Source organism: Physcomitrium patens, chromosome 24 (genome assembly GCF_059467195.1).
Source record: "Physcomitrium patens ecotype Gransden chromosome 24, ASM5946719v1, whole genome shotgun sequence".
In the NCBI taxonomy this organism is placed as follows: Eukaryota; Viridiplantae; Streptophyta; class Bryopsida; order Funariales; family Funariaceae; genus Physcomitrium; species Physcomitrium patens.
The window spans coordinates 7014870-7042067 of NC_143433.1; the positions used below are offsets into that span (position 1 = coordinate 7014870).

Here is a 27198-nt window from a genome sequence, read left to right on the forward strand (position 1 = left end):
ACGCGCTATCCTTTCCAATGCACGGCAGTTTGACGAACACGTGCAAGACACCAGAGTTAAATCAATTTGAAGCAAATGAAATAAACTCCAATAGAATGCGAGGTGGGTACTCTCCTCATTTTCATCGCTCCAGCTTATTCCATTTCAGCTTTGGTCGTTTAAGGAAACTCAAGCTGCAAGAATATCTTGTGATATAGAATATTCCTTCGCCCAATTGAACATTTCAAAAATCATCATATCTAGTATCTTTACAACGCAACGATGGAACAAAATCAAAGCTTGATCCAGTTAGCAATGAATACAAGGACCATAACCAACATCAGCCTCTAGAGAATAGTAAACTTTACTTGATGAAGATTCCTGAGCCGTGGTGTTTCCTATATTTTCCATGACAATTACAGCTTAAACAACTGCGAGGAGAGTCCAAAGAACAAGTGATGACGATAATACTCCAAGGATCAAACGTGGTTCTAATTACAATAGAGATACCAGGCACAAATACGATAATTGATAATCTACGCTGATAATTCGTCACTAGCTTTCGGAAGTTAGTAAGAACCCAGGCAATCGAGACTCCAGAATTGAGAGAAGCTCGTGCTTACTTAACTTCAGGAACACCTCCTCTGTTGAGCGTAGATTACCTTGATTGAGCCTTAAAGCTGCTTCAACAAGCTGGCCCCTCAGCCACTGCGAGAGAACCACTCCACTTGCAGCAACACACTCTTTGTAAAGGGGAAGATAAGCCACAGTAACTTGCAGTTGCAACGGAAGCTCCTGCAGATGAAGAGGGGAGGAGCCCCTCTTCAGAGCACGCATGACATTGAGATGGTGAGCTTGACCAAGTAGACGGCCCTTCAGGAATGCCTCTTCCGACCATTCCTCCAGTAAAAAGGTTCGTAGTTCCACAGTGATTGCTTCGTCCTCTGATTTTGCAATGCTGTCAGCTATACTATACGTTGCCTCTGAGTTGTTCAAGAAATCAGCTTGCAACAGAAAAGCTATGCCCTTAAGGGATCCACCAGACCGTTCACCTGCTGCCTGCACTCCGAGCAAATGATGCAATTCAAAGTCTAAACAATATAATTCCTGTTATTCAATACCATTGAGCTCCGCTATGAACTTAACTATTCATCATAGAATTAGAATTATATGCGTGAGAACAGGAGTGAAAGAATCTAGAAACAATACCTTAAGAATCTCGGCGCTAAGAGTCTGCAAGACATGATGAGGAACGTGACTCAGGAGAAAAGCGGCAACTTCCAGGCGGCTGCTTGAGGCTGCAGCAGTGAGAGCTAAACACAATTCCATGTCTTTACAACCCTTTTCTACAAACCAACGGACAACCTGTATCACACCCAACCAATTAAATTAAGGTCGATCATGTTTATTGAAACATAAAATAATGCCAAATTTAAAATAGCACAATACACATTGAGTAAGTTATAACTGCTAAACCAACCTCCATGCAACCCCGCTCAGCAGCTCTCATAAGAGGTCCCAAAAAAGAATCTGCTTTGCCATCCTCAACCAGGCACTCCATAGTACCAATTTTACAGTAATGGGAGGCAAATCCCAATGCCAAGTCCACGTCTAAATCCACAAGATTTCTTTGTGCAATCTGCACATACATACAAGAGACCACTTCTATAACAGCTTCAATACTTGTTCCAATCAAATTTTCGTATCCAAGAGACATATATGTACAACTGAAATCGAAAAAGCTAACCATAAGAGTGTATTGATTGATACCTGAAGCAATATTCGTACAAGCTCTGTGCTTCCAAACCTAGCGGCTTCCAAAAAGCATTGGTTCACATTGTCTGCACCACCCTCAACCAAAAGCCCAAGCAACCCTTGCATAGCACTTGCTGCTATACCAGTGGCCCACCCAGGATCAATGGCACTGGAGAATAAAGTGAGAGGAAAGCAAGCTGCATCAAAAGCTTCTGTATAATCTTTTCTCGTCAGCCGAAAACCTGCCAGTTCCAAGAATCTCTTGAAAGCCATAAGCTGAAGACGTGACTCTACAGCTGAGCTGTGTATAATTTCCATGCCCATGTCACCGGGTGAACCAGGCTGTGCTCCTTTTCCACGTGAATGTGATCCAATACATTTCAAAGCCCATTCAGTGAATCTCTGGACTTTAGCTGCAGCTTCCGCCTTCAAAATTTCATCGCCGTTACATTCCTGCAGTCTCTCTCGTAATCTGTAAAACCAACAAAATTAAGCTTCCCTATTCAGCAGATACACCATGATTTACTTCTCCAACTATGGCACTTAGAGGGGATGTTGAGTCGATGAATTCATTGGACATATTTGTACAGATAAAGCTAGGCTCATTGAAAAGGACATACAGAGCTGAAAAGCATACCTTTGAGCCATCACAGTAACAGTGTCTGCCAGGCTCATAGTCCGCGATCGACAAGCTGATACGCATGAAGCTAAAAAGGAAGTACGGAGCGCCGCCCGTGTGAAGTCATGGGCTCCAGCAATACTCAACCTTTCAATCAAACGTGTTGCGGCCGCCAATTCCTGTGGTGTGCTGGAAATAATCCACAAACGGCTCTGCTTACTGTCCTTCATCTGGACCATGCAATCCCTCAATCCTAGTTTGCATCGCAGATTGTGGTTCGCATTACTTACTACAGTCACGTAAGGCAGTGTTTCAACATATTTACAGTTTAGAAACTAAAAAGAAAACTGTAATGGGGACATAAAAGCAAATATAATCTGGTAGACAAATGCATTTAACTAGCACTGCTCTTGAGGTACGGCTTTGCATCACTAAATAATACAAGAAAGCTGCTACTAGCTCGGCTTACACAATGTGAACCTCACCTTAAAAACCAAATGGAGTCCAAGGCTATACATAAGCCATCGTTGAGCCTTTGAGGATCTGCCAGGGGTATGTAACTCTCAGCTAGAGCCCAGTCATGTGCACTTACTGCCATCTGAAAAGATTTCCCCAACTCAATATGGTCTTTCTTTACGGACAAGGCATCGTCTTCTCCAACACCTATCTGGGAGCGATGCACCTTCGCTGTAGTGTCCATCTCACTAGCTTCTGCTGCACAGCCATCATTCCCTTGGAGACACACAGCTGTGCGGCTGCAAACTTCTACACAGACGAATAAACAAAAGTACGAATTAAATCAGACTATTGAATACATCGTATTCAAGACTCCAAGTCGGAACGAGGCACACGCCCAATAATAACTCTAACCTAATTTATGTGAATACTGCACATGATCAATTCTGAGAGAGGGACGAATGTGTACTACGTATCCCTCAAAATTAACTGGTAGCCTACGAACTGTTCAGTTCACTAGCAACCAGGATGTGCACTTACTGGTACTGCATTCCTGGTTGTGGAGATGATTCACATTTTGCCGACCTCCACAAATTCCCAAATCACATTCGAAAGAATGTTGAACCCCCAGCTCCTCACCCTCTTCTGTAGGGGTCACCTCGACGTCCTCCATCTTGTATTCAGCTTCTGCTGATGCGTCACGGCATTTCATGGTGCATTCACAATTACCCCTCTACAAATATTGAAAATGAACTCATAAATTGTGTTCGTAGTACGATGTCTTTAGCGCGTGATGTAGACGTATCGGTGACAATCCTGTTACGAGTAGCCCTCGGAAGGATCGTGAGCTGATGTAGAAGCTATAATCAAACTCCAGCCACATTTTGGGAACAAATCAAATGCTCCTATTTACATCTTTGCTCTCCTTTCCTCAAACCGGAGTTAGCTCAGGCGGTATTTCACCAAATTAATGAGTGGATTCGGTCTAGAATCATGCGACGTGAATATACTACTGCAGAGGTCTAGCGTTGGCACCTTTAGAGCACTGGCTATTTACACAAGCTCAATGTCATAATGCAACTCCTGAAAGCAGTCAAAGTTCCCAAGGCTGGGTAATAAAAGCAATTTACATTGTAGACCGCAAGTCTCTTATGATATTCAGTCAAGGAACGTTAACTGAGAGTTTGGGCTGCAATGAGATCCACTTTGCTGTTCTCGAGCATGAAACATCTTGGTGATTGCCGAGCTTGTTTGAACATGATAAGTTTGCACCTTCATCAGCATGCATAGTGACTTCCTAGATTGTAAAGTCTTAGGGCGGCTGACAAAGAAGACACCAGTCAATTTACGGAAATAAACCTAAGGGCACACATGCGATCCGCAAAGAAATAACCACAAGTATGATCAGGACAACACTCTGGAACCCGCTTGGACCACTGCACTTTCGTGAATTTCCCTGGTCTAAAATGGACATAAGCTTCCTCTGAAAGAAGTTCTGTACAGAAACTAAGAAGGCGGCAATAGCACAGGAAAGAATTCCCAGCACCGATGTTTACAAATAGAAAAGGCATAATCGATTGAAGTAATGAACAAGATTTGCAGACGGGGTCCAAAGTACTGCACAATCACACCCAAAAGAAGTCACCACTGGATCCAAATTGGCCCAGGGATTGCACCAGAATGAGGAACAGGAATGTCGAGCTCCGAATCACCACGTCCAAATTCATTGCATCGCCATAATGATCACCACAACTAGCACATCCGCGACCCAAGTTAGGAAGCAAGCAACAGGGAGGAAACTCCCAACCCTGGAGAAGACTAATGACAAAGAATCGAATGGCAATTGCTCACGCATCTGTTTTCTTACGACCATTTAGAGAAGATAGGGCTGCTGACTTTGCTGTGCTGGCGACCCGAAATCGTCGAAGTCTATATTTTACGATGGGTCGGCAGGTTTAATGTTAGTGAGTGGTAGCCTGACGAGGGTGTGAGCAGGACAGCCTGGAGATGAATTGATGCGAGTGGGAATCCACGCGGTTCCCCTCTCTATCTATCTCTCTCGCTCGCTCTAAAGCTGATTGTTGACTCTAGTTCCCGTAAATCTTCTCCCACAGACACGTAGCTCTCCTCAGTTACAATCTATCTTGCAGCCCTTACAGATGGCTGCGAACACGAGTTTCACATCCAGGCAACCATTGATCCCTAACCAGTTCACTTTCGAAACGTCTGCAACCAGCACGCACACAATGCGCATCCTTTCGTCACTATACCCCCCCCCCCCCCTCATACCCGTCGGTGTGAAACGCATTCCGAACCAACCCAGATTCGATGTCAAAGTAAAAGTCGATCCTGGGACGGCACAACCGTAATTACAACGCTGTTGCAGGACCCGCCCTAAGAATATACAATATAGGGAGTCACAATCTAGGCCCCTAGGGCACTGACAGGCACCGATACGCGTTTCAATCGATGGCTGGAATTCTGTTTTTCCATCCAAGTGGAGAAGTTCCTTCGCACACATATACCTCACATCTGCTGGCCAGTGGTTTGTTGCGGCTCTAACTCTTTCTGTTCGCGTTTGTTGTTGTGGTTGTGCTTCTACGTTTCAGTGTTCATCAGCCATGTCGGGAAGACAAGGTTAGTCATGCATCAACAGGACTGCTTCAACTCTTCTTTGTATGCTTAATGTGGCGAATATTCATGTTGTTATTGTTGTTGTTGCCGGCGGCGGCGGCTGTGATCGTCAGTTTGCCTTAGAAGAAATTGAAAGCAACCCTTGCCGACTAATAGTGACTGTGGCGATAAAACCCTCGGGAATGTTTATGGGTCGTTTGATTAATCTCCAAATTACTTTGAGGTGAAGATCGCGGATCTTCGTTCTGTTTTTTTGTTTGATTGGAAACTTATCGCTAGACCATGTCACTCACGGTACTTGGCGAAACACATTTTTCTTTTTTCTTTTTTCTTTTTTTTCTTTTTTTTGCGTTTTATCCATGTTCTTGTGGAGGTATGCAGTTAATTTTTCGGCTGTGCAAGAATTTTCTGATTTCGTACCCAAATTTGCGGTTATTTCCTTGGGATGTAAGATCGCAATCGCCGCTTCTGAGTCTTGGTGATTCCGGGTTTGTTTTGGTGGAACATTTGTTTTCTTGTGAAAGAGGACCGATATATAGTATCACGAAATATATTCTTCTGTGTTGGAGATTTTGAGACCAAAGTTCCTGGTCTCTGTGTTTGTGGTTGTCGATGTCGGTGACAATTGCTTGGTCTGAGTGTTGCACCAGCTAATGTTATTAGGGCTCACGGGTACATAACCTCTTTGTTTTGATTCTTAGAGCAGACCGCACTTAGGGCTTTTCTAACTTAGCTTTCTTTGTATAGGTGGAAAGCTGAAGCCCTTGAAAGCTCCTAAGGGCAAGGAGAAAGAGTATGATGAGGTAAAACATTCTGACGATTTTAAATGTCCTTTTGAAATCTGGTCACATGGAAACCAGAGTGTAACGTGCTGAGAGGTGATTATGTAACCTTGTAAATTCGGTGCAGTGTTTAGCATTTGAAGGTGAATTTTTCTATAATTCATCAGCATTTGACATGAAGCTGTTATCTTTTTGGTGCAGACGGACCTTGCAAACCTCCAGAAGAAAAAAGACGAAGAGAAGGTGATTAATTGAGTGCCATCTGAGTATGCTCAGTGTAGGCTTGGGTTTGTAGTTTATTTACCACATGAATGTTCGTCTTGAGAGGAGAGTACAGAGCTTGTCTGGAGGGTTTATGCTGTTACTGTTGTGGTCACATTGATTATGTTTAAAACTGTATAGATGCTTTTCTATGTGAATCAAATGTTCGACGAGTGCAGTCTCCCTCAGAGAAGTTTAAAACTTGATGTTGTTATTCTTTGGTTACTGGTTTTCAGTTTACAATCTTCTTATACAAACGTATTTTTACAGGCCTTGAAGGAATTGAAGGCCAAGGCTGCGGGGAAGGGTGCTTTTGGTGGAGCTGGTTTGAAAAAGAGTGGTGGGAAGAAGTAGATGCGTGAACATGGTGCCTTGTAGTTCATTAAGTGATGCTAAACTGCAGCTGAATGAACTGCAAGGGTGAAGGACATCCTCAGTGCACTAATGAGCTTCTGAGTGTCTGGAAGCTGCAGAGTCATGGCAGGAAATTGCTTAGGGTTATATGATCATATGCGCATATTTGTTCTGAATTTGCAATAGACCATAGTTCTTAACAGAAAAAAAAAAAAAGAAGATAGCTTCCATGAATCGTTGCAGCGAGTTCCGTGTGATTTTGTTCCTCCTAACGTGAGGTGATCAATTGTGGACTGCATGTTGTAATTCATGTGCCTAAACTGCACCTCGTTGCCAAAGGTTACAGTGTGTACCTTGCACATGGATGTGGTGTTTATGGACACAGTGAGTTGCAGATGAACCCTGTCTGGACGTCAGATTACGTAATGAAGCGTCTTACTTAGGAGATGTTTTTTTCATACTCTCAAGAGTCTTTGTCATTTTTAGATTCTAAATCCTTACATGCAAAATATTCTTAAAATAGATGGTATTGAGCTTATGCTGCCAGAAACGGACAGGGTCTTGTTGTATTATGTAATGATAAAGCACAATGTCCATGTCTGAAGGGCTGACTTCTACTGTTCAAATATGGAAAAACAAGATGTGAGCAACTTTAGAAAAGATGGATTCCTAGTACAAATTTGAATTATTTTCAGTAGTAGCATAGTTAGCTCATTTCGGTTCAACACAGCAGAATATTTTACACTAAGCAATGTACCAAATTTCGAAGTAATAGGTGTAAGATGGTACTAAAATGTGTACGTCAAGAATCGTTAAATACTTGGTATTCCGTATTCTTCTCTGAACAAATTTCTTGTCATGGACATAAGTACTTGAGTTTATAAGACATACCTCACCACCTTTATTCCTTGATGACTCACAAGATCAAAAAAACTTAAAATATTTTATTTGTGTATTTATTTCTCTTTTCGAATGGTTACTTGGTTTATGTATTAGTTTCTAAAAATCATTCTCCATTCCAAATTCTAAATATTTATTTATTTCTATTTAAAATAAAAAAAACTTTAAGTTCTGTATATGTGAGTGTATGTATATATGTACATATATATATGTATAGAGAGAGAGAGAGAACTCGGTTTAATTGTGAATATTTGCAAAATATGTGATTATCAAAATAAAAATCATAAAAATGTTTTAAATATAACTGAATAAAACGGAAAATTCTGTTTGTGTGCTTTATTTGTGAAAAGAATTTAATTTAGTAAAATATATATTTTATTTGATTATTTCTGATGATTAATTTTTTGAAGTAAAGATACTTATTGGTAGACAAAAAAATGAATGATTGTTAAAATGACTTACCTAAATTTGGACTTACTGAGATTGTGGCCCTAGAAAAGAAACCAACCTCATATTGTATCTATAGTTTGATTTATATCAGTTCATTGTTTGGAAGTATGTCTATCTGCATATATTTAACTGATTGTATAAAATGACCAACATCTATTTTCTTTTTTTCCTTTTTTTCGTTTTTCTGAGAACTATTTTTTAGAGTTTAATAAATTAAAAAATTATTAAAAATCATTCCTGTTTTAAAATTGACTACATTATAAGTCTTGTTTGTTTGTTTTGTTTTTGTTTTTGTTTTTTTTTTGTGTTCTTTTCTTCTTATTATTAGTTTATTATTACCATTAATAAGAGATTTTTTATTCAGGTTAGTATTATCCAAAAAAATCTACTTGAGTTGATGTAATGCACACATCTTACTTCTTGACTCATTTTTTAACTTCATTTTAACATCTACCAAAATGCACAATATAATATTAAAGCTTCTCATGTTTTTAGAAATTTCCGAAATAAACTTAAACATGATTTAAAAAAAACTAAGTTCAAATTTAAAATACTTAGATCCATAATTCTTATAAAAATTTCATAACTTGTAATATGATGATTTTTTTTTTTTTTTTTTTTTTTTTTTTAATATTTCATGACAATTTTTTTGGGTTCATCTAGCTATTGAAAATATATTATTAATAAATTAATATAAGTTGATATCAAGTTGAAAGTACATTTGAGAAAAAAATCATTATTACAATTTAATACTTATAAATATTGTATATCTATATATTTATTTGGTAATATTTTTTCTAAAAGAAAAGGAATTAATTTAATTTTAATTTTTTTAAAGTAGTATTAAAAATAATATATTTAATATCATGTCAAAATTTTATTTTACATTTAAATTTTTTTTGATTTATTATAAATAATCTGTTGTTTTATTAGAGCTTATCTAAATTTCTCAGCATGCATTCATGACAGGCTGTTTTAAAAAGATTTGGTGCAAGGTAAATTAGTATATCAAATGTTTTCATAAAACAACCAATGAAAAAACCTAATTTATTATTGAAACTACTTTCATCTCAAAGAAATATTTTTTTAGCGATAAAATTTGATCTTATATCCAAATATATATATATATATATATATATATATATATATATATATATATATATATATTTGAGTTTTGAATAACATTTTTCAACATATTAAAAGTTAATATTAAGTTACCTTTATCTTTTTGTTCTTGAACCAATGGACAAATGGAACAAGTGAATCAAGCATGAAAGCAATTTTTTCAATGCACTATTAACTATCACTAAGACTGTTGGACAACTCTTTTGCTATTAGCAAATGTTTTATATAACAATAAAATATATTCTTTTATTCTATACACACATATATATATATATATATATATATATATATATATATTTGTTGTTAATTATTGTTATCATCCACACTTATATATTTTTAATTTTTTTAAAGTTAAAAATCAAATGGTAAAGGATTCCATAAGTAAAAGATAGAACTTTATACAACAATAAAGATATGAGTACAAGAGACTCAACAAACAAATAAACAAAAAAAAAAATAAACTATTGTTGATGTTCTTAAAATAAGTACAACCATCACTAAAAGTAGATGATAAGGTATGATTATTCCATCGTGATATGAAGACTAATTAATTTTGTGAAAATTTAGATTAACAAAGACTTGGTATATTACCATCCAAAAATAGATTAATCTATTTTCATATTGCATGTAACTAATATATTTTATAAATATTTACTATGTATTCTATATATTTTTTTTTATCTCATATGCTTCATATATTCCTCCTTTTTTTCTTCATAATATAATTCATTATACTATATTTTATATTTTATTATATATTTGGTTGCACAATATTCTATTATATTTATAATTTTATTTCTTAATATATAAAGGACATACTCATAAACTTGTGTATTGAATATAAAAATAATTTAAAACTAAAACATTTGTTTGTATTTAAACTATTTAATGACAATAATTTTATAAATAAATAGTTAATCATTAATTTTTTTAAAATTAATACTTATATACTGGGGTTTTAATATATATATATATATATATATATATATATATATTGTCTATAATAAAACAAGATGGTGATCATATTGGATGTTGAATGCTTACGAGTACTTTAAGAGTCTATAGTAAATGTCAAGGACAAGAACTCGATAAAAAAACAATTTAGACAAGTGAGCCTTCACTCAAAGAGAGGTAACAAAATATATATAAACAAGTATATATATTGAAAGAGGAACTGGAATGGCTATTGCCAAAAGACAAGAAAACTAGAGACCCTTGAAACTAGACTAGAAGCAAGAAAGGAGTTGACAAGAGTGAAGAAGCCTTCACTCTTGTCTCTATATATATTCTCTAACTAGGAGATACGTGGCGATGTTCTATAGGACCTCCAATATGTGTTGACTTTGTAGGACACATGCCTTGACTTACAAGGCAAGTTTTTCTACGTGTGGGCCACATAGTTAGCTTGATCTTCAAGCTAACAACATGTGTGGCACATGGCCAACTTGTTGACCACGTTTCTAATCCAAAAAGTCAATTAAAGACACCTATGAAGTCAAAGTAGCGTCTAGGAAGTTTCTAGGAAGCTTTCATATTAAATATTATAGAATTAACTTACTTTTACCTACTTTTACTTACTTCTATCTATTTCTATATGTAATTATTATCTTACATGATTATGGCCGTGACATTACCTCCCCTTCTAGGGACGAGTTCCACAAGGAGTGGTCATCATATGTTGAGAAAAACTATGATGCGATGAATTGTATTCGCCACATACTCTGATTTATGTTCTCTTTGAAGATGATTGATAGGGCCTCTCAACCATCGGTAGTGTCCCATACCAGGGCGGGAAGACCATCCAGTTATTTGATCATTGTTGAGGCCTTCGTAACTTCCTTCGAATAGAATATTTGGAACACCATCAGGAGTTGTTCCTACCTCTAGCAAAATCACCAAACATCGGGAGTCCTTTCCCAAATCGTGATACCAAACGCGTTGTATCTCACCATCTATTCGAGGAAGAACATGTATTTCTTGAAGATCTTTATCTCGATTGCGTCGTCTTGAAGGTTGTGACAATCGTAACGTCTCGTCCGACAGGTCAGCAAATGAAGGCTCTTAAGTTGAATCCGCTGGTTGTTGGTTCTCCATCTCTTGAGCGCCACTACTACAACGAAGCTACAAACAAGAATTGAAAGTAGAATGTTATCTTGTCTAGATGTTGTTTCTTTTATAAAGAAGGTTTTCATCTTGATTTTGATGGATGTCGTCGATGAAAAGCCTCCACCGCCTTTGCTGCATTTGTAAGATTCTTTATTGGCTCTCATGTGCATTCACTATTACCATATCCGTGCCAATGGACAAGATATTCCAATTTATTTCTGCGTCGCCTTGAATCTAAGACTTCTTCTATTTCAAAGTCTTCATTATTGTCCACTTTTATAGGAGGAGGTGGAGCTTGTCGTCTTCTTGGTATGTCCACTGTCTTATATGGTTCAAGAAGAGACACGTGGAATACTGGATGGATCTTCATTGACTCCGGTAGATGTAAACGATATGCAATTGGATTGATTTGTGTAGAAATAGAAAATGGTCCCAGCTTTCGATAGTCCAACTTGTCACAAGGACGAGTGGTCTTGATATTGCGATGAAGTAGCCATACTTTATCACCCAAGACGAATGATGGTTGTTCCTTTCGATAGACATCCGCATTGGCCTTTTGTTGTTCTTAAGCCTCTTTTAACTGCGCCTTCATTGTTGCATGTAGCTCTGATAAATGAATTGCCAAATCTTTCGCAGCAAGATTATCAACTTTTGAAAAGTCAAAAGTATCAAGTCGTGGATGATAACCATAATTAGCAAAGAAAGGTGTTTTTTTTGTAGAAGAGTGTATTATGTTATTGTAAGCAAACTCTGCCAATGGCAAAAGAGTTGTCCAATCATCTTGTTGGTAATTAATGGTACATTTTAAATATTGCTCCAAAACTTCATTAACACGCTCCGTTTGTCTATCAGTTTGAGGATGGAATGCCGAAGATAGTTTTATATCCACTTTAAGAATCTTGAAAAGAGTCTGCCAAAATCTTGATATAAATTGAGTTCCTCTATCTGATATAATATCCTTGGGTAATCCATGATAGCGATAGATATTGTTAAGAAAGAGCTTAGCTGTTCCTTCACCTGTGATAGATTTTGTACATGGTACAAAATGTGCCATCTTGATAAAACGATCCACTATCATGAATATAGAGTCATAAGAACCTGAGATTGGAAGATCCGTGATGAAGTCCATAAAAACAGAAGACCATGGTTGTTCTGGAATGGGTAATGGCTGAAGAAGTCCAAAAGGTCGATGACGAGGAGTTTTCGATCTTGAGCAAACATCACATGATTGTACAAAATCTTTAACTGCCTTCCACATTTGAGGCTACCAAAAATCCCTAGATATCAGCTCCAAAGTCTTATTATATCCAAAATGTCCTTCTGTTGGGAAGTCGTGACGAGCTTGAAGAACACATAAACGTGCTTTTCCTTCTGGAACATATAGGCATCCTTCAAAATAGAGTAGGTTGTTCTTGAATTCAAATTTAGATGGATCATGAGATTTAGAAGAATTGTTCTTGATATCATGAACAAGAGGATCTGAAGACATACTTAACTGGACTTGCTTAAGAAAAGTTAAATCAACAGTCAATGTTGATTTTATTGCTCGAAGATAAAATTATACCGGCTTCATGAGAACCGTTCTTTGTTGCTCAAAAGCTGCATCTCTTTCTTTTGGTGCAAGATAAGAACGTCTAAACAAGGCATCGAATAAACCTTGTTGTTTTCCTAGCCGATAAGTGATGATGAAATCGAATCTTGATAAAGACATGCTCCAACGAGCTTGGCGACGATTTAATACACGTGCTGACATAAAATATTCGAGGTTCTTGTGATCCGTATACACGGTGACTGGACTAGAAGCGCCTTCTAGATAATGATGCCATTCTTGAAAAGAATCCACAATTGCAAGAAGTTCTTTGTCGTGGATCTCATAATTGATTTCTGCTGCTGAGAATTTTCTTGAATGAAAGGCTACTGGATGAAGTTTGTCATCGGTTCCCATTTGTGATAAAATCGCACCCAGAGCAAAGTCCAATGCATCTGTTTCCATAAAGAATGCTTTGGAAAAATCAACACGATACAAGATTGGTGCAGAAACAAACGCTGTCTTTAAAGATTCAAAAGCAACTTCCGCTTCTTCATTCCATTGGAGTTTGTCTTTACAAGTCAAACGTGTAAGTGGAGCTGCAACTCGAGAGAAGTCTTTGATGAAGATCTGATAGTAGTTAGCAAATTTCAAAAAACATTGGACATCTCTTACCGTTTTTGGGATCTTCCAGTCTATAATAGTTTGAACTTTTTTAGGGTCCATCATAAGTTCATCATTTGAAATGATGTAACCTAAGAAATCGACTTGAGTAGTGTGGAATACACACTTTTCTATCTTGGCATAGAGTCCTGCATCTCTTAATTTTTGTAACACATGACGAACATGAAGTTCATGTTTTTTTGAATTCTCAGAATAGATCAAGATGTCGTCTAGATAACATACCACAAAATCGTCCAAAAACTCTCGAAAAATATCATTCATTAGATGTTGAAAAGCTGCTCGTGCATTTGTAAGTCCAAAAGGCATGACGTTGTATTCAAAATGTCCATACCTAGTTCGAAACGCAGTCTTCCATTCATCTCCTTCTTTGATGCGTACTAGATTGTATGCTCCCCGAAGATCTATTTTTGTATAGATCTTAGCTTGATTCAGCTGATCAAGAAGTCCGGATATTAAAGGTAGTGGATACTTGTTTTTGATGGTAATCTTGTTGAGTCCTCGATAAATAACACACATCCGCAATGATCCATCTTTTTTCTTCACAAATAGAATTGGAGCTCCTGCCGGAGATTTAGAATGGTGTATGAAATTTTTAGCTAGATTTTCTTCAATATACTCCTTGAGTTCAGCCAACTCATTTTGTGATAAACTATAGATTGGTCTGAATGGCGGTTGTGCTCCTTCTTGAAGGTCAATTGAACAATCATAGGGACGATGTTCCAGGAGTGTATCCACATTCTTTTTTTCAAATACATCTTGAAATTCTTGATATTGGCTTGGAATGCCACTTGAAGTCTTTTCACCAGTAGAAATGGGTGTAGCATAAATAATGTATGGTGATTCTTTTATAGCAGCATGCAAGAAAGCTTTTGTACCTATAAATACGGGTTTAATTGAACTGGACTTATGACTCTTTACTTGCTTAACTACACTGTTAGTTATACTTTTAGAGAAAGTAAGAGTTTGGGAAATCCAATCTATTTGAGGGTTGTATTTTTCTAACCACGATAAACCTAAAATGACTGGATTAGAGGGAGATCTAATGATATTAAATACTACAAAACTATTATGACCATTGATTATTACTTCTATAGGAAGGGTTTCATGAGTAATATCTCCAGAAGACAATGGACGACCATCTATGACTTCTACATGAATAGGTTTAGTTTTCTTTACTAAAGATATGCTATGTCTTTTAGTAAATTCTTCATCTAAAAAACACACTGAGGCTCCTGAATCTAACAAGGCAGAGACTTTGTAATGTTTAGGTCCTAAAATAACATTTAATGTAAAACAAGGAGAGGGCTCTGAGGAGAGAATAAGACCTTTACTAGAAGTTGTGCAAGGTTCAAGTCGCACGGTCCCTATTGTACCTAGACAAACTCGTTTTTCGACATATTATCTTCTTTTACAGCCATACTCCTCATTTTGTGATTGTGTCGTTTCTTTGGACAATGTTGAGCAGTGTGCTTTGGTTCTCCGCAATATAAACATAATCCTTCTTGACGATGGCAAGTCTTTTCTTGCTCAGTAAGAGGTTTGAAACGTATTGCATCAATTTGCATATCCTCTACTTCCGAATGTATGTGTTGAAGAGGTGTTGGTGTTGTCATTGAATTATAGTAACATTGAGGTCCACTTGTACGGTTCTCAGATCGAAATTCAAAAAGGCGATTGTCGCACTTCACAGCAAAGTCAATTACTTGACTCAATGTTTGAGGATCAGGTAAGTTGAGCATTAATTTTTTTACCTCATATTGTAATCCGTAGAAAAATTGGCTAATAAGTGCAGCATCATCCCACTTGATATCAGTTGCAAGTTGTCAAAATTATGAAGCATATAACGTTACTGATCGATTACCTTGTCGTAAAATACGGATCTTATTGGTTGCAACACGAATTACATCATGTTCTCCATATATGGATCGAAACTTCGCCAAAAAAGCCTCTAGATTATCCAATATTGGATCTCGTCGTTCAAGAAAAGATGAAAACCACGATAGTACCGAACCTGAAAGGAGGGTACCAATGAATCTAACTTGTGATCTTAGAGTTGGATAGCTTTGGGGTTGAAGTTCAATCACAAGTTGCACTTAATTGTTAAATCCTCGAAACTTGGATCTGGTGCCATCAAACTTCTCGAGTAGGGCAATTCTTGGTTCTCTAACATTTGAAGGGCGTTCCACTATAGGAGAAAGGACATGGTTTGGTGCAGATGTTGAAGCAGCTCCAACCATTTCTATATCTTCACTTCTTGCCAATCTTGTTGCTCCTTGTAGTGGTAAATTGAGTTGATGCATTGCAAGCATTAACTCCCTCAATTGCTCTTGCATTTGTGCCATTGCACTCTTCATTTCAAAAAGTTCTGCCATGATAACTCTTAGAAGAGAGAAGATGTCTAATATCGCTCAAGACAAATAGAAGAGAGGACTTGCAGACAAAGAAAATACTAAGGACAATATCAATTTAGAAGAGGGTAATCTGCAACTTCTAATACGCTTATATCTTATCAAGAAAAAGGGGTAATCCACTCTTAATCAAGATTAGACAAAGCTCTGATATTGTAGGTGTATTCTTGTCAATCTGTCAAGGACAAGAACTCCATGAAAAAATAATTCAGACAAGTAAGCGTTTACTCAAAGAGAGGTAACAAAATATATATAAACAAGTATATATATTGAAAGAGGAACTGGAATGGCTATTGCCAAAAGACAAGAAAACTAGAGACCCTTGAAACTAGACTAGAAGCAAGAAAGGAGTTGACAAGAGTGAAGAAGCCTTCACTCTTGTCTCTATATATATTCTCTAACTAGGGGCTACGTGGCGACGTTCTATAGGACCTCCAATATGTGTTGACTTTGTAGGGCACATGCCTTGACTTACAAGGCAAGTTTTTCTACGTGTGGGCCACATAGTTAGCTTGATCTTCAAACTAACTACATGTGTGGCACATGGCCAACTTGTTGACCACGTTTCTAATCCAAAAAGTCAATTAAAGACACCTATGAAGTCAAAGCAGCGTCTAGGAAGTTTCTAAGAAGCTTCCATATTAAATATTATAGAATTAACTTATTTTTACCTACTTTTACTTACTTCTACCTATTTCTATATGTAATTATTAGCTTACATGATTATGGCCGTGACAGTAAATCATATATATTTTTATTTATTTATTGGGAAATAATTGTCAATACTTTTAATATGTAATTATATTACTCATTAAATATAACGAAGGTGAATTAATCATAAATAGGATTATTAATACTAAATGTAAAAACTATAGAAATATATGCACTTTTATTATATTTTAAGATTTTTTTTGTCCTAAAGCTTCAATTTTAATAATAAATAGAGTATATGTATTTGATTTTTTTATTTTATAAAAAATACTAAATATAGACTTCTAATTTTTTATTAATTAAAACTTATAAATACATTTATAGCATTGACTTCTTTTCAATTGATTTTTATAATGTTTTACTTGTAAAAGAGTCAAAATATCAACTTTAAAATATTTCTTATTTATTGTCGATTTGTTTTTTTTTGTTTTTTTGTTTTTTTTTAATGTATCTTATATAATTTTTTAGTACTAAGATTAATTTGAAAACAACAAGTTGTCTAATCTCTAAGTTTTTTTTTAATAATATGTAGACATATATATTTTTTTTCAATGGAATGAACATTCAAACATCTATGTGCAATCTTATTATTTTTACTAGTGTAATCACAATGAAATTGAATTACTTCACTAGTATGTGGCTACAATATTAATTAATAAATATCAAATTAACCAAGATATCTTGTCTTTATAATTTTTGAGTGATTAACTTCTTTTTAATAAATCTATGATCTGTATGCATATTAATTTTTGTATGAAAGTTTACATTAATTCATAGCTATAGTAATATAATAACTTGCATGTCATTTAATATAATATAAAACTTTGATTAGAAAACCCTAAATAATCAAATCATATCATATTATCATAAATAAAGAATTAAATTATAAACATTTTAGATCTTCTTTCAAGTTATAATGAATTTAAGGTGTTAATGTTGGTAGTGATGATGTTGCTATGGAGGGATTCAATTTAGAAACAATATATACTACATCCAAGAAATAAAAACTAATACAAGAATAATTAAATAATAAAATAGAATTAAGCCAAAGTAAGAATAAGCAACATACTTGAATTGTTCCAAGAGTAGATAGATTGTGAAAAGTGTACCTAGCAAAAGAACATGTGTTGGGTGTCTAATAAGTTGACAATTTTGATTGTCATTGGATACCAAATTGTTGAATTTGAGCGCAACTTGGTACTTTGGGAAGTAGTCCAATATATTTCGAGGGCAACTCAATAAAAAGGTTACTTGTAATTAAGTTGCCTACAAATTTTAGAGAAGCCATCTAGCTCAATCAACAGATTTCAACGATGGACAAATGAAATAAAAAGGTTAGGAAATGAGTTGGATATTTGTTTAAGATAATTAATAGTTAAAGGGACTTATTGAGAAGAATGGCATACGAATGACCCTGTGAGGAGAAGGGAAAGGGAAAGGGAAGCGGGGAAGTGGAGGGGGACCGGGATCCCACAACGCCAACGCCAACACAGCACAGCAGGGCACAGTGCTGCTGCTGCACCCACACAACAACAACAACATCACCGAGCTAGCGAACGGGCGAGCTCCCTTCGCTTCGTTTCGCCCGCTTGTTCGTGAAATTGCAGCTCTCGGCTCTGCTGCTGCTGCTGCCTGCGTGCCTTCCTGCGGCGCTGAGGAATGGAGAGGACTCGTCTTGTCGTTAGGCCAACTATCCGTCGTCTTCGTCTCCCCGTATAGTTCTCTTGTGGCCGCAGCCCTCTCTGCTTCCAACGCGCCAGTTGCAGCCATGACTTCTCGCGGTGATGCCGAGAATGTAAGTTGGATGGTTTCGGATGAGTGTACTTGAGTTCCGGAGGAGCTGAGATCGGGAGTCGTGATATTTTTTTCATCGCGATTGGTTGAAATTCTGGTAGTTACTGGCGAATTTGATGTAACATGGCGACCTGCGATCTGCGGATTGTTATTGATTGAGTTTTGAGGGTGGTGGGTGAGTGGAGTTTTGGTGACGAGGTGATAAGGGCTCTTTTAGAAACGTAATAGAGATTTTTGAGCGGAATACTGACGTGCGGAGTTTCTTTTATTATTTGCTTCGTGCTAGGGGAGTTTTGTCCGCGGGTCTAGGGTTTGTGGAAAGTGGATGGCGTTGCTTGTGAAAGATTGCGTCGTGTTTGTTTTAGACAATGCTAAATTCTTCAGTTCGACGGTGGTGAGAGTTTTCCTACGAATTACCGTCCCACTTTAATGTTTGTCTCTGCTTTAGGTCAGTCTATGTGTTGTTTTAGGAGAGGTCCGTTAGCCGTGCATCTGGTCCGGTTTTTCCCTAAAGATAAATTTTTCTTTCTTGTAATCGACTTAGCGTGGATACTTGAAGTTTTATTTTAGTCGCATACCTGGAAATCCAACTGACAGAAATTTTCCCTCTTGATTTACTCATCGACCTAGTTTAGATCTTCCCAGCATATTTCTAGGCAACAGATAAATTCAAGACTCAGGGCTATTAGATTAATCCCTGAGCGAAGAGGATAACTAGCGGATTTTGTCTTCTAGTGTGTAGCCGTCCTCTATATTGAGTGTCACTGTTGCTTCCGTAGTTGTGTTGACTTTTCATCAATTATATTTCTTGTCAAGGTGTGGCACTATTTGGCACATTCCTCTTCCCCATGGACTATGCAGTATGCAATTAAAGTGGGACGGTAATTAAATCTGCTATGTAGGTTCGAGGGCATTGGACTCTCTGATTCAATGTGATCAGGTCATGTTGTAGGTAGCAGTCTTCATATTGCGACAGTGAAGTTTGAATTATAAGAAAATTTCGCTCCTTTTCCACGAGTCGGCACGGATGCTTAAAGTGATGATTGCTGCGGTTCTTGCTTGAATCGCAGCTCAGTCGTAAAGAACAAGTCTAAGGTTTATCTTTTTGCAATTCTGATTCCAATGATAGTGACTAACGGTGGGCACTATGTATTTGCTCTCCAGGGTAAGGCTGCAGATAAGATGGCAGCATTTTCAGTGGTTAGGAAGAAGACGCCATTTCAAAAACACAGAGAAGAGGAAGACGCTAAAAAAAGGGTAAAGATTGATGAACGTGTGGATTGAAATACTCTGCCTTTGATAGATTCCTATGCGTGAGCACCTTCAGAGATTTCGAAACTGTGTATTCTATGACAACACATTAGAATACTACCTGACACAGTAATAGGCATCGACTTTGAACTTCCCGAACAATATAACATCAGAAGCTTTTAAAGGTTTACCACGTCTGATTACTTATCAGTTGTTGAAATGGAGATGTCTTTTAGCGAGCTGATGAAGAAGCTGCACGTCTGTATGAAGAGTTCGTGGAGTCGTTTAAAGCAGATGATGCTCCTGGTGGAAAAGCGTTTGTGCGGGGTGGGACTATCAATCCTGATGCCAAACTACCCAGTTCTGAAGTCGCGTCGCCAAGTAAGTTTTCAAGGTTTCATTGACACCTGTGGCTGCAAACCTTGGTTAGCTATGATCAATTGGGTCATTTATCCCTTGAAATTTACTATTTGGAAATTGTGTGTATATTTTGGTATGCAACCTGTGAAACCAAAAAAGGCGTTTTGAGTGGCTTTCCAATAGAATTTCTGATTTCTGGCGGATGCTTGTTCCCTGGTTGCTATTCTTTCTGCAGTGGCGCTCATCAAGCAAGAATATTCAACGCCGACATCTGCAGCTTCGAAGAAGCCTGGCAGCAGGTCTGTGCTCTTTCATTAGCTTTTGGATTGCAAAACATATCTGCCAAGGTCATGGTCAACGATTTTGCATACTATGTTTATGCCTGACAGCATTATAATTTCTGTATATTCAGTTACTCCCTAATTATTGCATGAAATCCCCCAGTTCTCAATTTTCCAGCAGAGTCCCGAAGTATCCCACTAATAACAATGAACTACCTCCTTTTTATCCAGATATGTTCCCTCTTTTATTCCTCCAGGCTTAGCGGCAATGGTGAATAGAGATAAAGACTCCGAGAAAAGGGTATGTAAATGGTCACTCAAGTGATTTGGTTATTTTTGTTCAAGTGGAGCGACATCAATTTCTGCACATTGATTTCAGCAAGTCCGTAGACAATTAAAGTTGCTGGTGATCTTTTCTCTTATAAGTTACTTTTTGTTGTCGTGAATAATCAAAATTTGAGCAGTATTTTGGATGTGGAAGAAATATATTGGATCTTCATTTGGGTGCATTTTATTCTCTATAGTGTTGCGTACCAGATTCGCAGACTTGTCCGTTTTTACGTGCTCACGTAGGTTTAGGGTTGTCGTTGGACAAGCTTGCTTAGGAGGTATGGTTTGGGCCCATAGCAAGTGTTTTGTGTTTGAATCACTTATTGGTTGTTGGATCAGAGGGATGAAGAGCAGCCCAAAGATAGAGATCGAGGTACATCTCGGAATATTCATCATTTCATGGAAGAGCTGAAACGTGAGCAAGAAGCTCGGGATACGAGGACTGCAGAGCGTGAGAATCGCCGAAATGATAGGAGGTCACAGAGTTCTGGAATAGTAATCTCCTTTCTCATGGATCATTTACTTCTCAACGTGTTAGGTTCAGAAACGATGACAGCAATGATCGAGAAAGTGTTTTCGTTCTTATATTTGAAGTCAAGGTGGTATGTATGGTTGATTATTAAGTTCATACAATCAGCCATCTGATTTGCAACTGCTCCCACTTCCCGCTCTTCAGTTGTGTACCACATTGTTCGATAATTGATGTTAACGTTGACCAGAGTCATGCAGGGCACAAGGTGTTGGAAATTGTTTTCTTCAGAAGCGTGTATCTGAACTAATCTTTTGGATTACTCCATTTTTCTCCTATCGTTTTTTTTTGCAAGGACAGCAGGCTGATCAAATGATTATGGGACTAGATGATGCTGGTGACCTCGATGATAAGTTCGGATCTTTTGATGAGGGCGATCCACAAACTACCAATTTATACGTGGGCAATTTGGCGCCGCAGGTCTTCCTGACGATATCTTTTGGAATAATTTCTCTTAATATCATGCTTACTGGATGTGATTGTCAACTGTGCCTCCATTTTAAAATGTCATCTTGAGCAGTTTTTATTATTAATGTCGTTATCTCACGTTAAAGTGAAGTGTAACAATTGTAGATTTATTGTCGTTATGCTCTCCTCTTGTAGCGTGTTGTTTAGTGGTGGTTGGTACAGGGACTAGTATGTGCCTTCAATGACTATATTACTATTCTGAGGGGAGCTAATGTGGTTCAGGTTGATGAAAACTTTCTTCTGAGAACTTTTGGACGATTTGGGCCTATCGCCAGTGTAAAAATCATGTGGCCAAGGACAGATGAAGAGCGCAGGCGGCAGCGAAATTGTGGTTTTGTTGCTTTCATGAATCGCAATGAAGCGCAAGCAGCCAAAGATGAGATGCAAGGTGCTTTTAACTCTTCCGATCAGTGTAATTTTGAAGCGTAGTACAAACTGTACATAGAATCTGAGTGTTTATTACTGCCACATAGACATGAATGCCTTTGTATTGCTAATGTGAAGAACAATGATGCAGGGATAATTGTGTACGATTATGAGCTGAGGATTGGTTGGGGAAAGTCTGTGTCTCTTCCTGCGCAAGCTCTTCCTGCTCCTCCGCCAGGTCAAATGGCTGTTCGAGCTAAGGAGGTATGGCCAAGTAGGAGTCATCGGTATTGATCTGCTTTATTGTATGTATGAGGTGTTGCAATTTTTAAGTACTTGGCCAAGCATGTGATGCTTTAGATACGAGTAAAATGCTTACCTAGGTACCTTTGTTTGGTTGTAATACATGGCTGATCCTTTTACAGGGTGCAACTGCTTCCACAGTTGCCTGGTCAGGACCGGGTGGCCCATCCATTTCATCCGTCTCAGGCCAGAATGCGGAATTGGCGAGTTTTTTTTATCCTCGTTTGTGTTTTTTATTTTATTTTATTTAGGGAGGACTTCACTTCTATATATATATATTCGTTTCTAACATCGCCTGGTTGGATTCTGCTACCAGGTTGTCACACCAAATGTGCCAGATATTCAAGTGGTACCACCAAAGGATCAACATCTTCGTCATGTCATAGATACAACTGCTATGTACGTTCTTGACGATGGTTGTACATTTGAGCAAGCTATCATGGAGAGGGGCAGAGGTAAACCGCTCTTCAGCTTCTTATTCGACCTAACATCAAGTGAACACACTTACTATTTGTGGCGGCTCTATTCTTTTGCACAGGTATCGTCTCTAGTCAAGCTTTTGCAAGTTATAGTAGTGATTTGGAGAGGCTTGTTTTTATGATGTATCAGCAGACTTCTAGTATCAATTTTTCACAACCACCGATCTAATCATTAAAAAAGAGTATCCATTGTTTAGAAGATCACAGTCCCGAAGGATCTTTTGCCCTCTTAGTAATCTCACAGAAATTACAAGGAGTTTTTTGTTAGCTCTCTCGAGCTGCAGACCGTTACTCTAAATATTCCAAAAGAAGAGAGTGATGATGTACACCTAGTGGGGAGTTCTGGATGAACTGATTGACGAGGTTGTAATGGTGCATTGTAGGGAGATACGCTTCAAAGATGGCGGACAGAGCCTTTCATCATGATAACTGGGAGTGGACGGTAAGTACGGATGTATATGCTCATGTCTGCATTCAAATATTAGTGCTGTTGCTGGTTTTGGTCCGATTAGAATTTTACCTCAATTTGACGCATACGGCTCTCGTTATGTAATGGGACGAGACTTGATCTCCCTTCTCAGATGGAGAGATGTGATCATTACTGGTTGATATTTATCTTACAGTGCGCATATTGATAGCTTGTGAGACATTTTCTACCATTCAGATCATTGCTGTTAGGTTGAGAGGCGAAAAACGTTGAGCTGACATGTATTACCCAGTTTCAAACGTCCGGTCTGTAAGCTGATCTAGATTATGCTCATCACTTCCAAGTTTTAGTCAATTTTAGCTTATCCGCACTTGACGGTGCACCTAAAAATCTGCTTAAATCAGTATAAGTCTATGAGAACAACTATATGTTTGCCCATTGACGTATGTCCCTGTGTCAATGGACAATCAGCTCATTTGTTGTGAACTGACTAGAACATACGTCGGCCTTTCGCTTTTCTTGCTGGATATTTTATTGTTGTCATCAGATGGCATTTATCATCTGGAATATACATGAGGAAACTTTTTTGTTTCACGTGCTCGTTATCACATGCAACTGGTAGAAGCCGAAGGTCCTTACTTCGTCCAGAGGACTTTTGTCCTTGTCATCTGTGTGACAGAAGATTTTAAATGGATTAGAAAGTCTTGTTCTGAAAATCCAAACACTTCAGAGGCTTTTTGCTGTGTTCTGAAGAATTGTTTACGGAACCTGTCACTGCTCTTGATAATTGCTCGTTGCGTTCCCTTTTCAAACCTATCTTGTGGCAAAACAATTGTCTTAAAAATGCGGGTTCTTCGCTTGTTTCCTGCAGATGGATGCCTCCAGCTTTGCCAATCCAGGATTATAATAAAAGTCCTAAGCGTGAGAATACTACGGCTACTACCTTTGCTGCTGGAAGGGGTCGAGTAAGTTGCCTTCGGTTTTTAACGCCTTGGAAACTTCAATTCGAGTCGCAACTAACTTTTGTGTCGTTTTGGGGAGAATTCGTCTCACATTTATCTCAACCTTCATGATTCATTTTTTCCAGAGAATAGATCACGAGCGAGCATTAACTGACAGCCAACGTGATGAATTTGAGGATGTGTTGCGAGCATTGACACTAGAAAGAAGTCAAATCCGAGAAGCGATGGGTTTTGCTCTAGACAATGCAGAAGCTGCCGGAGAGGTACGCTACTGGGTTATAGCTAGGACACTGGTATTTTAGTAATCCAGCAATTTAAGTCTATGTTAATGTCGTATTGCTGATGTAAAGGATTTTCGGCACGTCTATTAGATGCTTTGTATTTGGTGTTGTATGCACGCATTTGTAAATCCTATTACCGAGATAGGGAGTTTTCTGACCTATTTGTTTTTACAAATATTATTTTTTAGGCGAAGTGAATATTTTCTCTTATGCCGTCTAGAAACTTGAACATTAACTAAGCTCGAATTTGTTATTTGCTCGTTTACCTGTGACAGGTGGTGGAGGTATTGACTGAGTCATTGACCTTGAAAGAGACTCCTATTCCAAGCAAAGTGGCCCGTCTCATGCTAGTGTCTGATGTTCTGCACAACAGCAGTGCTCCCGTGAAAAATGCATCTGCATATCGTACATTATTTGAGTCCCGACTTCCAGACATTATGGAGAGTTTCAACGATCTCTATCGGAATATCACTGGAAGAATTACTGCAGAGGCTTTGAAGGTAAAAACTGGTGAAAATGAACAAGAGATTTTATTGGACGATCTCTCTAGCTATTCAAGCAGCTTGATGTACTTGTATCATATACTACCTGATTTAATGCACTTCAACTTATCCATGAAACACGATTCACTTAGGTGGTCAACCTCGTTTCGATTCTTGGTTCTTCTAAATTGAGCGTATCGTATGACTTGGATTCGGCAGGAGCGAGTGTTAAAAGTTCTTCAAGTTTGGGCAGACTGGTTCTTGTTTTCAGATTCTTTTGTTACTGGCTTGCGTGCAACATTCCTACGGCCAGGAAACTCAGGGGTTCCCCCCTTCCACACTCTTTGTGGGGACAACCTACCTTCGAAAGAGAATGGTTCTGGATCAGAAATGCGTGATGCAGGTGGATATTTCCCTGAGGGATCTGGTGGAGTAGCAGATCCAGATGCAGCTCTGGCAATGGGAGAGGGTGCTGCAGCGCGTGAGCTTGCGAGTCTACCTCAGGCTGAACTAGAACGGCGATGTAAACACAATGGTCTCTCCATACGTGGGGGCATAGAGGTTATGGTAGCTCGTTTGCTTAGCCTAGAAGAGGCTGAGAAGCAAAAGAATCGGGAGCAAGAAGAAGAGATTAGAGCAGCTCAAGGCTACTTAAAACCAAATACAGCAACAGCTAAGGAAAGTAGTGACAGTGTAGCAAGAGTGCGAGGCGAGGAGGGTAGGGGAGCATGGACCGATCTTGGAAGCAAATGGCGTGAAGTCAGTCGTTTTGAGAAGTTATCACGAAATGCTCATGACAATGCTGATCAAACTGGAAGTACAGGTAATCAGAACCCAGCTGCACATCCTAGGTCACATTCTGAAACAGATGATGTTAGATCAAAGGATTCAAGCAAGCACTCTGGAGCTACTCCGAGTGTAGCGCCGCCTACAATATCGCTCATCCCCATGACTGGTCAGAAGGTTTTTGGGGAGAAGGCTGAACCTGTGCTTCCAGCATCCAAGTGGACTCGGGAGGATGGATGCAGTGACAATGAGGATAAAGATAGTAAGGGCTTGGGGTTAGGTTACTCCTCTGATGGGAGTGAAGACGTATTTAAGACTGATACGAAAGAGGATAAACTGGAGTATGTTGTTGCAGACAGCAGTATGGACGAAGAAAGACGGTGCGTGACGCATGTTAAAGTTTTGTCTGTCTAAAGTGAATATTTCTAACTAGTGGATTACGCGTGGCAGATATCTTGTTTTATGTTGATCTCTTAGTTTTGTTCATCGCAAATGCCATTAGTTATAGAAGATGTTTCAATGGTCAAGAAGTGTCTCCTGAAACTGATTCCAAGTAAATGCAGGCAAAAGCTGCGTAAGCTGGAAGTGGCAATAATTGAATACCGAGAGTCTCTAGAAGAGCGTGGAATCAAGAATCATGTGGAAATCGAGACAAGGGTTGCACTTCAAAGGAAGAAATTAGAAGCAGATTATGGCCTCTTGGATAATAATGCTCTACCTAGTTGGGAAAGAGATAGTAAAGGACTTGATTCAGGGTTAGATCGTGGTTATTCCGGGGCATCAGGTAAGCATTGATCACTTTAGTTCCCTCGCCAGCTGTTTAGAATATTTTTTTCTTAAAATGCTTCTCCCATTAATCATGATATTTAGCTCTATTGGCAGTTTTTATTGGCTGTACAATGTGACCAATGATCTGAATCCTTGCTATGGTTGCAGATAGAGCATCAGGTGACAGAAAGGATAGGCGAGACAATAGACGGGATGACCGAAGAGATTCCAGAGATTCCAGATCTTCGAAGAAACGAACTAGGACCCACAGCCGTAGCCGTAGCAGAAGTTTGCCGAGGGTTAAAGAAAGAGTGCCTAGAGAACGAGAGCGCGATCGGGACCGTGACCGGGATAGTGACAGTGACAGAGGGCGAGATAGAGAGGAAAGAGACAGAGATAGATATAGCAGTAAGGATAGAGAAGATAGAGATAGAAGGAAGGATAGAGACCGTGACAGAAGTGGTAGGGAAAGGGATCGGGTGAATAGAGAGAGAGAAAAGCGACGTCATGCGTAGATTTTGAGTACGGTGGAACCTGTGTACTATTCAGTTGTGGGAAATATAGCTTCTCTTATGCATG

The 27198-nt window shown here is 38.3% G+C and overlaps 3 protein-coding genes across 7 annotated transcripts; 2 read left to right on the forward strand and 1 right to left on the reverse strand.

Annotated features, from left to right (window-relative positions):
• Positions 1 to 327: 327 nt before the first annotated feature.
• Positions 328 to 5037, reverse strand: LOC112276590 (ankyrin repeat protein SKIP35). 3 transcript variants are annotated; one of them, XM_090247056.1, is made up of 8 exons: positions 4486 to 5037; positions 3350 to 4130; positions 2839 to 3118; positions 2372 to 2542; positions 1750 to 2206; positions 1460 to 1618; positions 1189 to 1344; positions 328 to 1038 (listed from the first exon to the last, which is right to left on the reverse strand). In XM_090247056.1, exons 2-8 carry the CDS (start codon positions 3519 to 3521, stop codon positions 535 to 537), a joined length of 1899 nt encoding a protein of 632 aa, XP_090103182.1. In that variant the 5' UTR covers positions 3522 to 4130; positions 4486 to 5037; the 3' UTR covers positions 328 to 534. The 3 variants fall into 3 exon arrangements, with proteins under 3 accessions (XP_090103182.1, XP_024363778.1, XP_024363780.1); XM_024508010.3 differs by having other exon boundaries at positions 3350 to 5036; XM_024508012.3 differs by having other exon boundaries at positions 2372 to 2583; positions 3350 to 4981.
• A 333-nt stretch (positions 5038 to 5370) lies between these two features.
• LOC112276591 (uncharacterized) lies at positions 5371 to 7298 on the forward strand. The gene is made up of 4 exons (XM_073530920.2): positions 5371 to 5446; positions 6191 to 6246; positions 6427 to 6468; positions 6757 to 7298. Exons 1-4 carry the CDS (start codon positions 5431 to 5433, stop codon positions 6838 to 6840), a joined length of 198 nt encoding a protein of 65 aa, XP_073387021.1. The 5' UTR covers positions 5371 to 5430; the 3' UTR covers positions 6841 to 7298.
• A 10962-nt stretch (positions 7299 to 18260) lies between these two features.
• LOC112276456 (protein RRC1) lies at positions 18261 to 27196 on the forward strand. 3 transcript variants are annotated; one of them, XM_024507797.3, is made up of 18 exons: positions 18261 to 18547; positions 19711 to 19803; positions 20034 to 20178; positions 20393 to 20456; positions 20670 to 20739; positions 21108 to 21263; positions 21598 to 21717; positions 21988 to 22153; positions 22283 to 22395; positions 22557 to 22637; positions 22751 to 22972; positions 23297 to 23355; positions 24212 to 24305; positions 24428 to 24565; positions 24859 to 25083; positions 25285 to 26231; positions 26415 to 26635; positions 26788 to 27196. In XM_024507797.3, the coding sequence occupies exons 1-18, from the start codon at positions 18521 to 18523 to the stop codon at positions 27132 to 27134; spliced, it is 3288 nt and encodes a 1095-aa protein (XP_024363565.1). In that variant the 5' UTR covers positions 18261 to 18520; the 3' UTR covers positions 27135 to 27196. The 3 variants fall into 3 exon arrangements, with proteins under 3 accessions (XP_024363565.1, XP_024363566.1, XP_024363570.1); XM_024507798.3 differs by having other exon boundaries at positions 21601 to 21717; XM_024507802.3 differs by lacking the exons at positions 18261 to 18547; positions 19711 to 19803; positions 20034 to 20178 and having other exon boundaries at positions 21593 to 21717.
• Positions 27197 to 27198: the final 2 nt, after the last annotated feature.

Coding starts and splice junctions, on each gene's coding strand:
- LOC112276591 (XM_073530920.2), top strand. Junction 6,247..6,426: donor AGGAGAAAGAGTATGATGAG/GTAAAACATTCT, acceptor TTTTTGGTGCAG/ACGGACCTTGCAAACCTCCA. Junction 6,469..6,756: donor AGAAAAAAGACGAAGAGAAG/GTGATTAATTGA, acceptor GTATTTTTACAG/GCCTTGAAGGAATTGAAGGC.
- LOC112276456 (XM_024507797.3), top strand. CDS start 18,521: ATGACTTCTCGCGGTGATGCCGAGAAT. Junction 21,718..21,987: donor TGGGCAATTTGGCGCCGCAG/GTCTTCCTGACG, acceptor AATGTGGTTCAG/GTTGATGAAAACTTTCTTCT. Junction 24,566..24,858: donor ATGCAGAAGCTGCCGGAGAG/GTACGCTACTGG, acceptor TACCTGTGACAG/GTGGTGGAGGTATTGACTGA.
- LOC112276590 (XM_090247056.1), bottom strand. CDS start 3,521: ATGAAATGCCGTGACGCATCAGCAGAAGCTGAATACAAGATGGAGGAC. Junction 3,119..3,349: donor CAACCAGGAATGCAGTACCA/GTAAGTGCACAT, acceptor TCGTCTGTGTAG/AAGTTTGCAGCCGCACAGCT. Junction 1,039..1,188: donor TTAGCGCCGAGATTCTTAAG/GTATTGTTTCTA, acceptor CTCGGAGTGCAG/GCAGCAGGTGAACGGTCTGG.